Source organism: Pipistrellus kuhlii, unplaced genomic scaffold, assembly GCF_014108245.1.
Source record: "Pipistrellus kuhlii isolate mPipKuh1 unplaced genomic scaffold, mPipKuh1.p scaffold_m20_p_1, whole genome shotgun sequence".
Lineage (NCBI taxonomy): Eukaryota > Metazoa > Chordata > Mammalia > Chiroptera > Vespertilionidae > Pipistrellus > Pipistrellus kuhlii.
The window spans coordinates 40132035-40145499 of record NW_023425404.1 but is presented as its reverse complement, the minus strand read 5'-3'; the positions used below and the strand labels follow the sequence as shown (position 1 = coordinate 40145499).

General features: G+C 45.3%; 1 protein-coding gene across 3 annotated transcripts in view; it reads left to right on the top strand.

Annotated features, from left to right (window-relative positions):
• The first annotated feature begins 4345 nt into the window (after nt 1-4345).
• Nucleotides 4346-13465, top strand: part of CGNL1 (cingulin like 1) — a 93224-nt gene continuing 84104 nt past the window's right edge. For all 3 annotated transcript variants that reach the window (XM_036440823.2, XM_036440813.2, XM_045582217.1), the window contains exons 1-5: nt 4346-5980; nt 7165-7259; nt 8980-9085; nt 12204-12305; nt 12915-13063. In XM_036440823.2, coding sequence (XP_036296716.1) covers nt 4361-5980; nt 7165-7259; nt 8980-9085; nt 12204-12305; nt 12915-13063 — 2072 coding nt within the window. In that variant the 5' untranslated portion in view covers nt 4346-4360. The remainder of the gene's footprint in view (nt 5981-7164; nt 7260-8979; nt 9086-12203; nt 12306-12914; nt 13064-13465) is intronic.

Genomic DNA, 13465 nt, shown 5'->3' with positions numbered 1-13465 from the left:
AGAGAAAGAGAAAAGGAGAAAGGAAGCAAGGAACGAGGGAAATAAGGCTTCATTTAGGTAAGGATGCATCTTTCTGTATTTTAGGAATACATTAAAAAATTGGTAAGCATTTTGCTAACCTTTCCACAGTCTGATTTTTTACTTTTATCTAGTTGAGGTTCTTTTTCTAAATTAAACTTACTGGGTGACTTTGTTGGAGAAGACAAGTTGCAAGAGTACAGTTCTATAGAACATCATCTGTATATTCCATTGTGAGCTCAACACCCAAATTTTAGTTTCCTCTGGCCCATCACTGTGTATCTGACTGGTTGAGGCCCTAATGTGGATATTCTCATACAAAATTCATGTCTTTCTTCCAGTCCTACAAGCAAGCCCTTTAAGGAGTGAATGTGTTGCTCACTCTACAGGTGTTAACTTGTGTATGTCATCTGACCTGCAGTGACTCCTCTCTGACCGAGACAGTCAGCGAATCCCACTCTGGGGAAATTAATTCTTGCTTGATGGCTCCCTTCTTATTTCCTGGAATTAAGCTCATGGCTGCACCGACGCTCATTAGCTCCCCATTTCTGCTTCGATGCTCTTTTAAACGACGTGTCTGATAAACCAGAATTATTCATTCCAACAAGCATGGAGACCCTCCCCGGTGCCAGGTGCCTTGCTGGTGCCGGAGCCGGCCTGCCTGGCAGGTGGGGACTGTTGTCCTCAGGAGGGAGAGCAAGCCATGGCGGAATGGTTTCCAATTGCCCGGGTGCTTATCCGTAGTAGCTTCGAGGGCCTCTGGAATTGCTGGGGAACACGCTTCCACGTCTTGGAGGTGCCACTGAGCACCAGAGTGGATGTGTAGCCCAATGTTGTGACTAGCTCAGCTGATAACGAGTGACGCCCACAGAGAGGCTGTGTTTCTATCCAAGAGCTACGCTCTTTGTTCTTTCTCACACACACACTCATTGATCTCACTAACTAAAGCAATTATCTTCATTTAGTGGTCTTTTCCAAAATAATTACTTCCACTCCAAAACACCACTTTTATTTGCCAAGGGCCACGGCGTTACATCCTGGCAATGGGTCAGCATGGAATGCCAAATTATGTAAACCCTTGGTTGGGTTTCCGAGTGTGTCTGGGGAGCGTGAGCTGGGGAGGGGACCCCGTCTGAAAGCAGGGAACAGCTGTCCGTACCTTCATTCATTAGTGCGGTGTTTACACTGCGATTGGGCAGGAAATCCACGTTTGCTTAAGACACCCGTCCCCAGCTGAGAAATGTCATACTGTGAAAATGCTGGATTGAGGTTTGTTGTCAAGGAAATGTAAACTGTGGACATTTCATGAAAACTCAAACATGCGGATTAATTTGCTAATAGGGAGCTAAGATTGCAGTAAGCCACACTGGCCTTATTCAAAGATTGAGATGCAATTAGTGTTGACTGTAGTAGCAGCAGCAGCTAATGAAAAGGACTATAAAACCCTAGAAAAGAATTTTATTAATAAATAGTAGAAGAACTATTTTCATAGAAAAGTCAGCCCCACCATAAGAGGAGATTATTGGTGAGTAAAATGACCTCACTTAGTAAATATTATATAAAAAGACATCACAGGGAAATACACTTGTTTGTATAGAATGTTCTGTTAAAGAACATTTTTTTTTTTTTGTAAACTTCAATGAATGCAAACACTTCTGGAGACCCACAATGAAACATGCCCACATGGCTGAGAAACGGGATCAGGACACGCCAGTCCCTTGTTTGGTCTGTCATGCATTGCTTCGTCCGTCCAAGGCACCCCTGCTGCTCTTGCTCTAGCATCGAAGTGTGTCATAAACATGATTCGCCTGGTCAAGCTAAATGGTAGCTCTCTCCTTTTCAAATCTCCCACTCAAAAGATAGTAAAGGGATAAAAGCTAAACCCACAAAGATGAAGAATGGCGGTGGAGCCTTAGCAGAGGAGAGCTGGGAGGCACGCGGAGGAGTGGTGGGTGGCCAGCGGAGTGACAGATGCCTCCGCCCATAGGGCCGCAGTGGAGAGGTGAGGGCCTTGGCCTGCAGAACCGCTGAGAGGCGGTGAAGGGAAGGCACCTGCTGCTGTAGAAGGCAGGGGAAGGGGCCAACACTCAGGAACTTCAGAGACAGGAGAACTGGAGTAGCGCCTCCTCTCCACCCTAGATGTCTGGCTTCCACCTTCCCCACCTCCTCCCACCCCAGAGCAGGCTGGAGGTCTGTTCTCTGGAGAAACTGAACTGGAATAATTTTGAAAGGGGGTTGTGAGTGACTGAAAACAGGACCTAGAGCTGCGCCTTTATGCTTGTCTCCTGCCCTGTTCCATTATGCCAGCAGCTAGGCCTGTGTACCCCCAACAAGGGATGGGAAATTGAACAGTTCTGGGAAAAAAAATGCCCAGATACTGAAATGTATGGGCCCCTCAGTGAACAGCCTGGCACCTTTTGCTTACATTACTTGAAGCTCACCATGCACACCTCCTCCATGCATATAGAGCCTCCAATCTGCTTTTAGTACTTGCTCTTAAATAGAACCAGCGGCTAAGGATCTGAGTTATATTAGGGAGGCCTCAACACGAAAGACATGGACCAAAACAAACCAGAAAAGAGAAACTTTTTAGAAGTGGAAATGGTGTAGATAGCAGGAAATGTGTGTCTTGAAAAGAGTTACAGCAGAAAGAGAGAAGCGATGTGATGTCTAACATGAGAATAGTACTCATGAAAGAGAATTAGTGATAGTGGAAATAACATTACTTGAATTAAAGAAAACACAGTTGAATATATATTTCTCCAAAAGTAGAACAAAAATTGGAGTTGAAAAGTAGATGAGATAGAAATGCAAAAAGTTTAAATTCAGTCTAATGACTAATATATTAGATACAAAGATAAAAACAAAATAAATGGTTCTCTGAACATCATCATAGAAATAATACAAGAACATTTCATAGAACTAAAGATTAGTAAGTATCTAATAGTTGTGAGGATGAAAGGATCTAAGGATAGACATACAGAAAACAAGACAAGTAAAAATAGCAGTGACTTATTAAGTCTAGAAAAGTCAAAGTTTGCCTCTGGCAAAGGTGGCCACACACCAGATAGGTGAAGGCAGTGGTTCTTGGCATTAGGACCTTTCCCAAAATAAAGAGCTCTTGAGTCTTCAGTTTTTTTTAAATGACTCTTTCCAGAGCAATATGCTACTCAATCATTTTTAGTAAGAAAAAAATAATTAAAATTGTTTTTAATCATTTACTCTCACTGTTGGACTCACAAGCAACTGATTCCTTAAAGTTTCAAATGTTTCAAACAGTATCCTATCTAATAAAGAGGGAATATGCTAATTGACTGTCACACCCTCACAAATATGGCAGTGCTCAAGCCAATAAGGAGGGAATATACTAATTGACATGCCATGCCCTCAAAGATGGCGGCGCCCAGTTCCCTCAGCCCCACTGGGGCAGCAGGCTAGTGGCATGGTTGGGCCCACCCTCAGGCAGATCCGGCCGCTCTGTGCGCCTGCCTCCGGAGTCCCCCAGTCCCCTTAGCCCCCCCAGTCGCTCAGGGCCGTCCCAAGGTTTAGGCAAGTCTCAGGTGGCAGCTGCCCAGCTGCTTAGGGCTGCCTGAGGCTCAGGTAATCAGGGCCGGCCAAGGCTTGCGCTGCCAGCAGTGGCAGCAGTAGAGGTGTGATGGGGGCATCATCTTCCCCCTGATCGCTGGGTTGCCTCCTGCCCCTGAGGGCTCCTGGACTGTGAGAGGGAGCAGGCTGGGCCGAGGGACTCCCCCACCTCCCCTCCAGTGTATGAATTTTCATGCACCGGGCCTCTAGTATCCAAATAAATAGTGATAAAGCTTTCAAAGCAGATTATGCATTGAAAGGCGGAAAGGGTTGTTTTGACAGAAAACTTAACAGTATAGGAAGAAAGGAAAGTGGTGAGCATCAGAACACTATTAATTAAGTTCATGGAAAAATACCTTGTTTTCACATGCTGGTAACTGGAATATCCCTGCTTGTTAAAATTAAATAGCATGAAGTGTGAGGAAACCAGTTAAGGGAAAGAAAGATGAAGCAACCAGAACAGCCGGTCATCTAGAAACAGAATCATGAAGCTATGCCAAAGGCTTCAGATCATTGCACCAAGTCATCTGCCCGGAGGCCAGGACTTAAGGCCGGTGTTGACAAACCCCATGGTCACGTGAGCCCAGGGGCCTCCAGAAAGTCCTGCTTGGGCAAGCATTTGGCTCTGAAAGTTTCCTTGCTGTTTAAGGCGTTCTGTTTTCTTTGAACTTTGAAGCTTCCCCACATAATCGCCATTCATTCTAACATAATGTCCTCTTTTACCCCGTCTCTCCCTGGTTAGCGGGAGCAGTGAGCCATGGAGCTGTACTTTGGTGAATACCAACACGTGCAGCAGGAATACGGTGTCCACCTGCGCCTCGCCAGCGATGAGACCAAAAAGCTGAGGAATGCCCAGCACCCTAAGGCAGGCTCCTACGGGGTCAGTATCCGGGTGCAGGGCATTGATGGCCACCCCTACATCGTCCTGAACAACACAGAGCGCTGCCTGCCGGGCACACCTTTTCCAGAGAACGGGCCATCCTTTCCACCTCCCGGGGTAAACGACCTGCCTGTGCATCCCAGCAACGGGGCCGGGCTAGAGGAGGACAGTGCCGAGGACCTGCCGTTTCCAGAAAACCCGTATGCCCCGCCCAGCTCAGGGAGACCCCCGAAGCAACCACCCTCTCTCTTTGAGGGCAGGCATGGGGCTCTGGAAGGCAAAGAGGGGCCCGGGAAGCCGTCCCAGGTGCTGAACTTCCAGAGGCACCCGGAGCTGTTGCAGCCCTACGACCCTGAGAAGCATGAACTGAACTTGCACCATCATCACCAGCCGCCTCAGGGTCAATGGCTAAAAACCCTCCCCGAAGAAGGACCCAACGGCAAGAAGGGCTGGACTTACTGCTCCAAATCCAGCCGCTCCCAGCCTGCCAGCCCTCCTCCTCTGGACGAGCTGGCCAAGCCCAACGTGACGGCCATCCGCGTGTGCAGCTCGGTGGTCATCGAGGACCCCAAGAAGCAGACCTCGGTGTGCGTGAACGTGCAGAGCTGCGCCAAGCAGGGGCCTTCGGAGGCGGAGGAGGCCCCCTTGCCGGGCGGGAGGCCCCTCCCTGCCTTGGGCCCGCACCCCCATGCCTCCTCCGAAGCCAAGAAAACCAGGCCCGACGTGCTCCCCTTCCGGCGCCAAGATTCTGCAGGTGCCGTCCTGGAGGGAGCCCGCTCCTCCCGGCGGTCCTCCTCCTCCGCCTCCACGACGCCCACCTCGGCCAGCTCCCTGTACCGCTTCCTGCTGGACGACCAGGAGGGTGCGCTGCACGCCGACCACGTGAACCGCCACGAAAACCGGAGGTACATCCCCTTCTTGCCAGGCACGGGGCGGGATATCGACACAGGATCGATGCCCTGCGTGGACCAGCTGATCGAGAAGTTTGACCAGAGGCCCGGGCTGCAGAGGAGGGGGCGGCCCGGGAGGCGCAGCAGGATCCACCCGGAGGACAGGAAGCGGTCCCGCAGCGTGGACAGCGCCTTCCCCTTCGGCCTGCAGGGGAGCTCCGAGTACCTGTCCGAGTTCAGCAGGAACCTGGGCAAGTCCAGCGAGCACCTCCTGCGGCCCTCGCAGGTGTGCCCGCAGCGGCCGCAGGCCCCCGGGCACCGCGGGAAGCAGGGTGCAGGGCACCACCCAGCCCCCGCCCAGCCGCAGGGGGCCCTCCCCAGGCCGTCCCAGCACAGCGGAGAGGGGAGAGCTCTGGAAAGCAAAGGCGGTGGTCAGGAAAGTGCAACAGCAACGCGTGCATCCTCCCTCCCGGCACAGAAAAAGGAGGAGGAGATCAAAACGGCCACGGCCACGCTGATGTTACAGAACCGCGGGCGGGCGGCTTCGCCTGACTCAGGTGCCAAGAAGGTTTCTGTGAAGACATTTGCTTCCGCCTCAAATACCCAGGTAATACTGGGGTGTCTCCCCCCCCCCCCCCCCTTCCTAATTCCTGCAGTCTCAGTCTCATGCTATGGGAGGTTATAGCAATATATACCTGCATCTGATTGCACATAGTTTTTTTGTTTGTTTGTTTGTTTTGTTTTTGAAGATTTTCTATTGATTTTTTTAGAGAGAGAAAGGGAGAGGGAGAGAGAGAGAAACATCGATGTGACAGGAAACCTGGCCACGTGCTCTATCTGGAAATCGGACAGGCAACCTTTGAGTGCAGTCAACTGAGCCACACGGGCCATGGCACACATGGATTTTTAAAAAAGTTTTTCCTAAATATATGTCCTACTGCTGATGGTATGGCTTTCTAAATTAATCCAAGTACAGTTAGATTTCCACAGGGTCTAGTTTATAAAAGTAATTTGTCAAGCACCCTAGAGAGGCCCGACTTTACTTTTTGTATAGATGTGCCATCGGGGAGCATGCGGAATGTGTTTCCACACTGAGGTTCGGGGCTCAGGTTTGTGTAGATGTGTTAATGACCCTCATGAACTCGAGTGATGGCTAATGTCTGGCCTGAGAAAGTAGGTTAATCCTAATTTAAGCTTAACCCTAGAGATGGATTTTTAAAAAATATATATATTTTATTGATTTTTTTACAGAGAGGAAGGGAGAGAGATAGAGAGAAACATCAACCAGCTGCCTCTTGGACACCCTCTACCGGGGATGTGCCCGCAACCAATGTACATGCCCTTGTCCGGAATCCAACCAGGGACCTTTCAGTCCGCAGACCAACGCTCTACCACTGAGCCAAACAGGCTTCGGCGAGATGAATTTATTTAAGTGGTACATTTAGTGTTTTGCGAGACCCAATAAAAACATCAATGCTGATGATTAAAAGGATAATAAGGTTAGTAAGTGTCAGGCACCTTTTGTTACATGTTAGAGGATGGGCACCAACCCTGTGAAGATCGGTCCTATTAACCTCAATTGCCAGGTGAGAAAATGGAGGTGAGGACTGAAGTAGCTTGCTCCAGGTAACAGAGCTACTAACCACGTGGTAGCGCCCGTTGTAATGAGGATCCTTACCCGAGGAGTCACTTTTGGGATGTGTTTGGGAGGAGCTCCTGTGACGGGTTTCGCCTCCTGCCTGGAAACACCGTCTCCAGTCTCCAGCGATCTTACACCGCCCTCTGTTCCAGGCCACGCCGGACCTGTTAAAAGGCCAGCAGGAGCTCACCCAGCAAACCAACGAGGAGACGGCCAAGCAGATCCTCTACAATTACCTCAAGGAAGGGTCAGTGCTTTTCCTTAAAGGAGCAGAGTATTGTCATTTCTGGGGGGCTCTTCACTTCCTTTTCTGAGACCTTGTGCTCTGCCCTCCCTCGCCGCCCTGTGTGAGCCACGGGGGGGTTAAGATCCAGTGACCGGAGTTCTCACAACAGCATTTAAATCTTGGGTGGGGGAGAGTGAAGAGCAGGTGAGAGGAGTACAGGGAATGATAATGTACTTTAAAAATTAAAAGTGAATGTATTTTAAAAAATGACTCTACTGAATTTGTTGTTAAAAACAAAAGATAGGAAGGATGTCTGTTGTCCAGTCTTGAACCTTAGTTCCAATCACCCCTTATTAGAAGTTACAAATAAAAACACCTCCTTCCCTCCCCAGAGTTGACATTGGCCAGGAGCCCTTGCTTCCAGCATTTTGAAAGCACATATGAGTCACTTAACAGCAGTGCTTGCCACACACTTATCTTGGAAGTTGAGTGTGCATAATCTGGTTTCAGTCCTTACTGAGATACTGAGGGCGCTGGAATTCTAGGTCAGGAATTCCAGGTTCCTGTTTCAGTTCTCTCATCTGATGTGATTAAAAAGAGAAAAAGCGTTACAGTCTGACATGACTGGAAGTCACGTGGCAAATACTCACTGGTATCAAAACACTGTGTGTTTTTTGTGTTGAGCCTTACAATTATTTGTCAGTAATAGTAGACCTGACAGAGTGGTCAGGTTCAAACTATAAGATAAGGGCTCTTTTGGAAATAAAAAAACAACAGTAACCAAAGAGATACTTTTATTCTTCTAGCTGAGAACTAGTTACCCGTGTTTCCCCGAAAATAAGACATCCTCCGAAAATAAGACCTAGCGCATGGAAAGATAAGACAGCCCCTGAAAATAAGACCTAGTGCAACTTTGGGAGAAAAAATTAATATAAGACACTGTCTTATTTTCGGGGAAACAGGGTATTAGTGCCTCTCTGAGAAGGGTTTTCCCATGTTACGGTTAAAGTGGAAGAACTTGGATTTTTAAAATTCTCTAAATTCTTCTTATTTATTTTTTTTGATTCATGATTTGAAACAGACTTTAATGGGAGGCACCTATTTAAGAAAACTTATTAAAAAACTATTTCCTGCCCCCCCTCCCCCAATTGTTAGGTATGTGTGATAGAAGATGCGATTGAGGTTATTAAGACTTTAACCAATCATTACCTGTCAAAGTCTAGACAGAGGGCTGCTGTATTGACAGTCTGGGCTTGGGGATTTGTTTTTTTAGACATAGGCTAACCAAGTTCAGATCACTGCAGATCATTCTAAAGCATAACATTTAAAAGCAAAAATGTATGTGTGTGTGAGACCCACACCGAGGGGAAATCCCTGTTGGAATGAATATAATTCGTTTGAATCAAACAGCAAATTACTACATTTTCACTGGATGTGTTCTCCAAGCTTATTTAGAATGTTGCTATGTCTCTTTCACGTTTGAAAGTTGGAACCTCTGTCTCAAATTGAGTGGTAACATAGGACATTTTATTTGATGAAAAAATACACCATCCACCCTGCTCTTTCAACACTGGTTTTGTTAAAATAAAATAAAATAAAAAAAAAATAATAATAAATTAAAAAAAAATATGCCTCTTGCAATTTGTCTTCTTAAAGGGGTTGTCTGTGTGTCAGGGCCCATAAAATATTCTGGGACCAGTGGTTGCTCCTCACTCTGGTTTTTCCTTTGCCTCTTTTCCAGAAGCACCGATAATGATGATGCCACTAAAAGGAAAGTCAACCTGGTCTTTGAGAAAATCCAGACTTTAAAGTCTCGAGCAGCGGGGAGTACACAAGGAAATCACCAAGTAAGCTGAAGTTTTGTATCTTGCAGAGGGCACTTAACATGGGTTGTGGCAGACAAGTTGCTGTTTGTTCAGTCTGTACAATTGGTTATGACACCGAATGGGAAGTTTCCTGAGATTTTACATGTTATAAATTTATACTCTGCCTCTCTTTTTCAGAAAGGTTTTTAAGATATTTTATTAAAAAAAATAATAGGATGAAACAAATTTAGAAAGAGGAAATAAGAATAGAAAGAACTAAGCAAATTAATGGATAGATTTCATAGGCAGATTTGGAAGGTTGATGTGAACTGGCTTGGCCCTAAACTTTGGAACTTCAGAGAGTAAGAAATAAGAGAATAAGAACAAAAAACCAGGGACTTAGAGACAGGTGAAGCCAACCAGCATTGGTGGAAGGGAAAGGAAGGGGTGGAGTGATGCCACACTCTTTTAAAAAACTGTCTGTTTAACGGATGGTACTGAATTCGAGTTGGGACTTGGAGTTGCTTTTGTTAAAAAAGGATTCGTCTCATAATTGATGAACATCTGCTGTATGTCGCATACACCGTGTATCTTGAAAGGAAGTGGCATTTAAGGGAGACTACTGATCACTTGTTCCTCCTTCCTACACCACCGTGTGTTGGGACCCATTTCTTGCTTGTGCATCTTTACTTTTTCCTCCCAGGGGAATTCTGTAAAGGCAGGAAAGAGAGGATACCCAGAGGCAGGTAACAGGAAGTTTGTCTATAGCTTCTTTTCAATGTTGAAAAAATGGACATTTTTAGGCATCAACTACTACCCTTTTCTCTACTGCTCAGTGTTCCCCTAGCACTCAGCTAATCCATGACTGCTGCTCTCCATCAAATAGAGATATGCATGCATATGTGTATGTATGTGTGTATGTATATATATACACACATACATATACACATGTATATGTACATACATACATACATACATACACATAAACATACACACATACACACAGGGGTAGGCAAAAGTCAGTTTACAGTTGTTTGTATAAAACAAATAATAATAATATAAGAATAAACTGTTATATATTTACAACTATAAAACCACTTTTGCCCACCCCTGTTTATAACATTTATTATAATACAAATATATTAACTGTTCCCACTGGGGAATTTTTAGATTATACACTTTGCTTCAAGAGTGCTACATAGTTCTTAAAATTAGCTTAGGATTTTTTTGCTAAAAGTCTTACATCTAAATTATCACTCTGACTCTTGCTTTCATTTATCTGAATATACATGGGGGACTCGATCCTTTGGTCTTTTTTTTATTTTTTTATATTTTAAACATGCTTTGGTCTTGATGTTAAGATTGTCATTGTGGTTCACAGACTAGGGGTATCAGGGAAGCCTTTCTGGAGTCACGAACACTAATGGTGTGTCAGAAGATTATAGAATTCTCTGAAAGAAGGGGAGGCAGGGCGTGGTAGGTAGAGGGGATGGCACAGGCAAATACAAAATGTAGAGGCGTGTACTAGCTATGGTGAGGGGATGGAGGGGATGTGTAGCTGGAGCAGAGAGCACATGGGGATGAAGCACCAGGTAGGAAAGACCTCAGAAATCGCATGAGAAGTTTCCATTTCAGACTGAAGGTGATGGGCCACCACTGATGGGCTTTAAGCAGGAATGAATAGTGCCATATTCCTAAGAATTCATTCCCGTGGTTGCTTTCTGAAAGAGGTGAGATCAGAGGAGGGGAGACCAGTTAAGAAGCACTGGGAATCAAGTGCGAGGTGGCGAGAAGGTGAACTGAGGCCCTTAGACTTCTGGCTGTGATCACAGTGCCCTGACGGCTTAATTGCCCATGTTTTCCTGCTCCCTCGACCTCCCTCTTATTTTCTGAATCTGATTATTCTCTGGCAAAGGCCATTTAAGTGATTTTCTGTGAGGGAATGTGGACTGCGACCACATTGGGAAATGGCAGCAAAGCAGGCAGGCGTTCTGTTTGGGAAGGAGCGTGTGCAAGTTTCCTCGTGGATCAGGTTCAGACTCCTAAAATGGATTGTTCTCATTTTGTCTGAGAGAATTGGGAGTCCTGTGTTTTTGTTGGCTGGGGGCTCTGGTTCACTTCACAGGGGAAAGTGAGGAAATGCCTCATCCAGGTTCATCAGGCACAACTCACACCTGGATTCAGATGCATGAGGGCCAAGTCACTACCTTTTCCAGCTTTGATTCCTGCTTTTATCCCCTTCCCTGCCATGTAGTTTTCTAACCACTCTGCTCTAGCTTTTTAGCCAAATTCTTTTGAGAACATCATCCTATTATTACATCCATGGAAGAAAAGAACGATATCCATTAGTGTTCATACTCAGTCAGGGATGCTTCCTAGTAGACTCTGTTTAATCAGATCCCTCTTCATTCTGTCTCTCTCCATTATGGAAATGTGACATCTAAAAGAAGACAGCCAATTTAGCCAGCATATAGTTATTTACTGCTTGCATCCAGGCATATACAGAGTGAGGGATAAAAATATCATTGCTGGTTATGGAGCAATAATTCCCAATCTAATGTAAAGTTTGTAATAGATTTTTATACAGAGTATCTTGGGAACATGACATGGGCTTTGGGTATTACTTTATGCAATAGGTGAATCTTCACAAAAACTTATTTTTATCTTCTTATATTATTTTATTGGGTATAACTTATAGTTAATTGCACAAATCTTAACTGCATAGTTCAAATGCAAGCACCACCCAGATCAAGATACAGGGCATGCCCGTCACCCAGAAGGTTTACTTGAGTCCTGTAGGGATCTACATTGGAATCTTTAAGATTTTATTTTATTTTTTAAAATATATTTTATTGATTTTTTACAGAGAGGAAGGGAGAGAGAGAGCTAGAAATGTCGATGAGAGAGAAACATCGACCAGCTGCCTCTTGCACACCCCCTACCGGGGATGTACCCGCAACCATGGTACATGCCCTTGACTGGAATCGAACATGGGACCTTTCAGTCCGCTGACCGACGCTCTACCACTGAGCCAAATCAGTTTCAGTGGAATCTTTAAGATTTTAGAATCATTGCTCTGATTATATTTTGAGGGAAAGAGAATTAAAATAAAAAATCACCTTGAACATTTCAATGCATTTGTCTTTGCAATTAACTGTAGGCTTCTAACTCTTCATCTGAAGTCAAAGATCTGTTGGAACAGAAAACCAAGTTGACCACAGAAGTGGCTGAACTTCAGAGACAGCTTCAACTGGAAGTCAAGGTATCTGATTTTTCCTTAGTTATTTATTTATTTTTATTTCCTTCTTGATTGGCAAAGAATATTTTAAGTATCTTGGATGCCCAAGCGAATTGAAAGCCAATATCCTCCCCCCCCCAAAAGAAACATTCCTCTCATCACAGAAGTAAATTTCTATATATTTGGCTCCAACTGACCAAAGAACTTAAAAAACGACAACAGCAACAACAACAAACAACCCAAAGCATATAGAGACTATTTGCTTTGACAGAGTAAAAGAAACACTGTTGGTTTCAGTCAGGCCAATAGGAAACTAAGTGCTTATAAACTATTGGCACTCAAAAAAAAAAAAAATATTGGCACTGAGTAATTGAAATAGTACAATGAAGTTGAGCTGTGTTTGTTTCTCTTTTAAAAGTATTAAATTCATTAAATATGTAATATTGCTTCTAGTTACTCACAACGATGCCTTAATTAAATAGTCTGATTAATAAATCATGATATCACTAATAATTAATACTGTTAAGTAAAAAGACGTGGAGTCCACCAGAGCTTAGGAGGATGTCTGGTAGAGTTTCAGCGTAACATAAACGTATGGCAGAGGTCCTCTAAGATCACATGCATTCCTATTAGAATCAACAGAACATCAGAGAAGAGAGAGAGAGGATGAAAGCCAACTTAGAAGAGCTCCAGAGCCAACACGACCACCAGGAGAAAGAGAACTCGGTGCTGCAGCGGCGGCTGGAAGAGAGTGAGGGGGAGCTCCGGAAAAGCCTGGAGGAGTAAGTCCTGGGCCTCGGCCTGTCCTTCCTGGCTCTTCGTCTGATGTGGCCAGAACCTTTTTGTCCGTTTAGTACTACCCGGTCTTCCAAATATTTACAGCGGCTGCTCCCTCTTCCTTTTCTCCCTGGTGAGCAGATAGGTTGACAACTTTAAAATTATTCGTACACCTTAAAGGATGTCTTGCACAGGTTCAGCCCTTAGGGTGGCTCTGTAGGTAAGTGAGAAGCAGGGAACGCGGAGTGGTGATATCTAAGGACTGAGATGTCAAGGGTCCTGGGCCCAGTCTCCAAAGAGCATGTCGTCACCAGACCTCCATTTTCTCCCGGTTTGTGGATTCTATCCTGGGTGGTGCTGGACTGTGTGCCCTGGGCTAATATTTCTGTTGCGTCTGCAGAGATGGA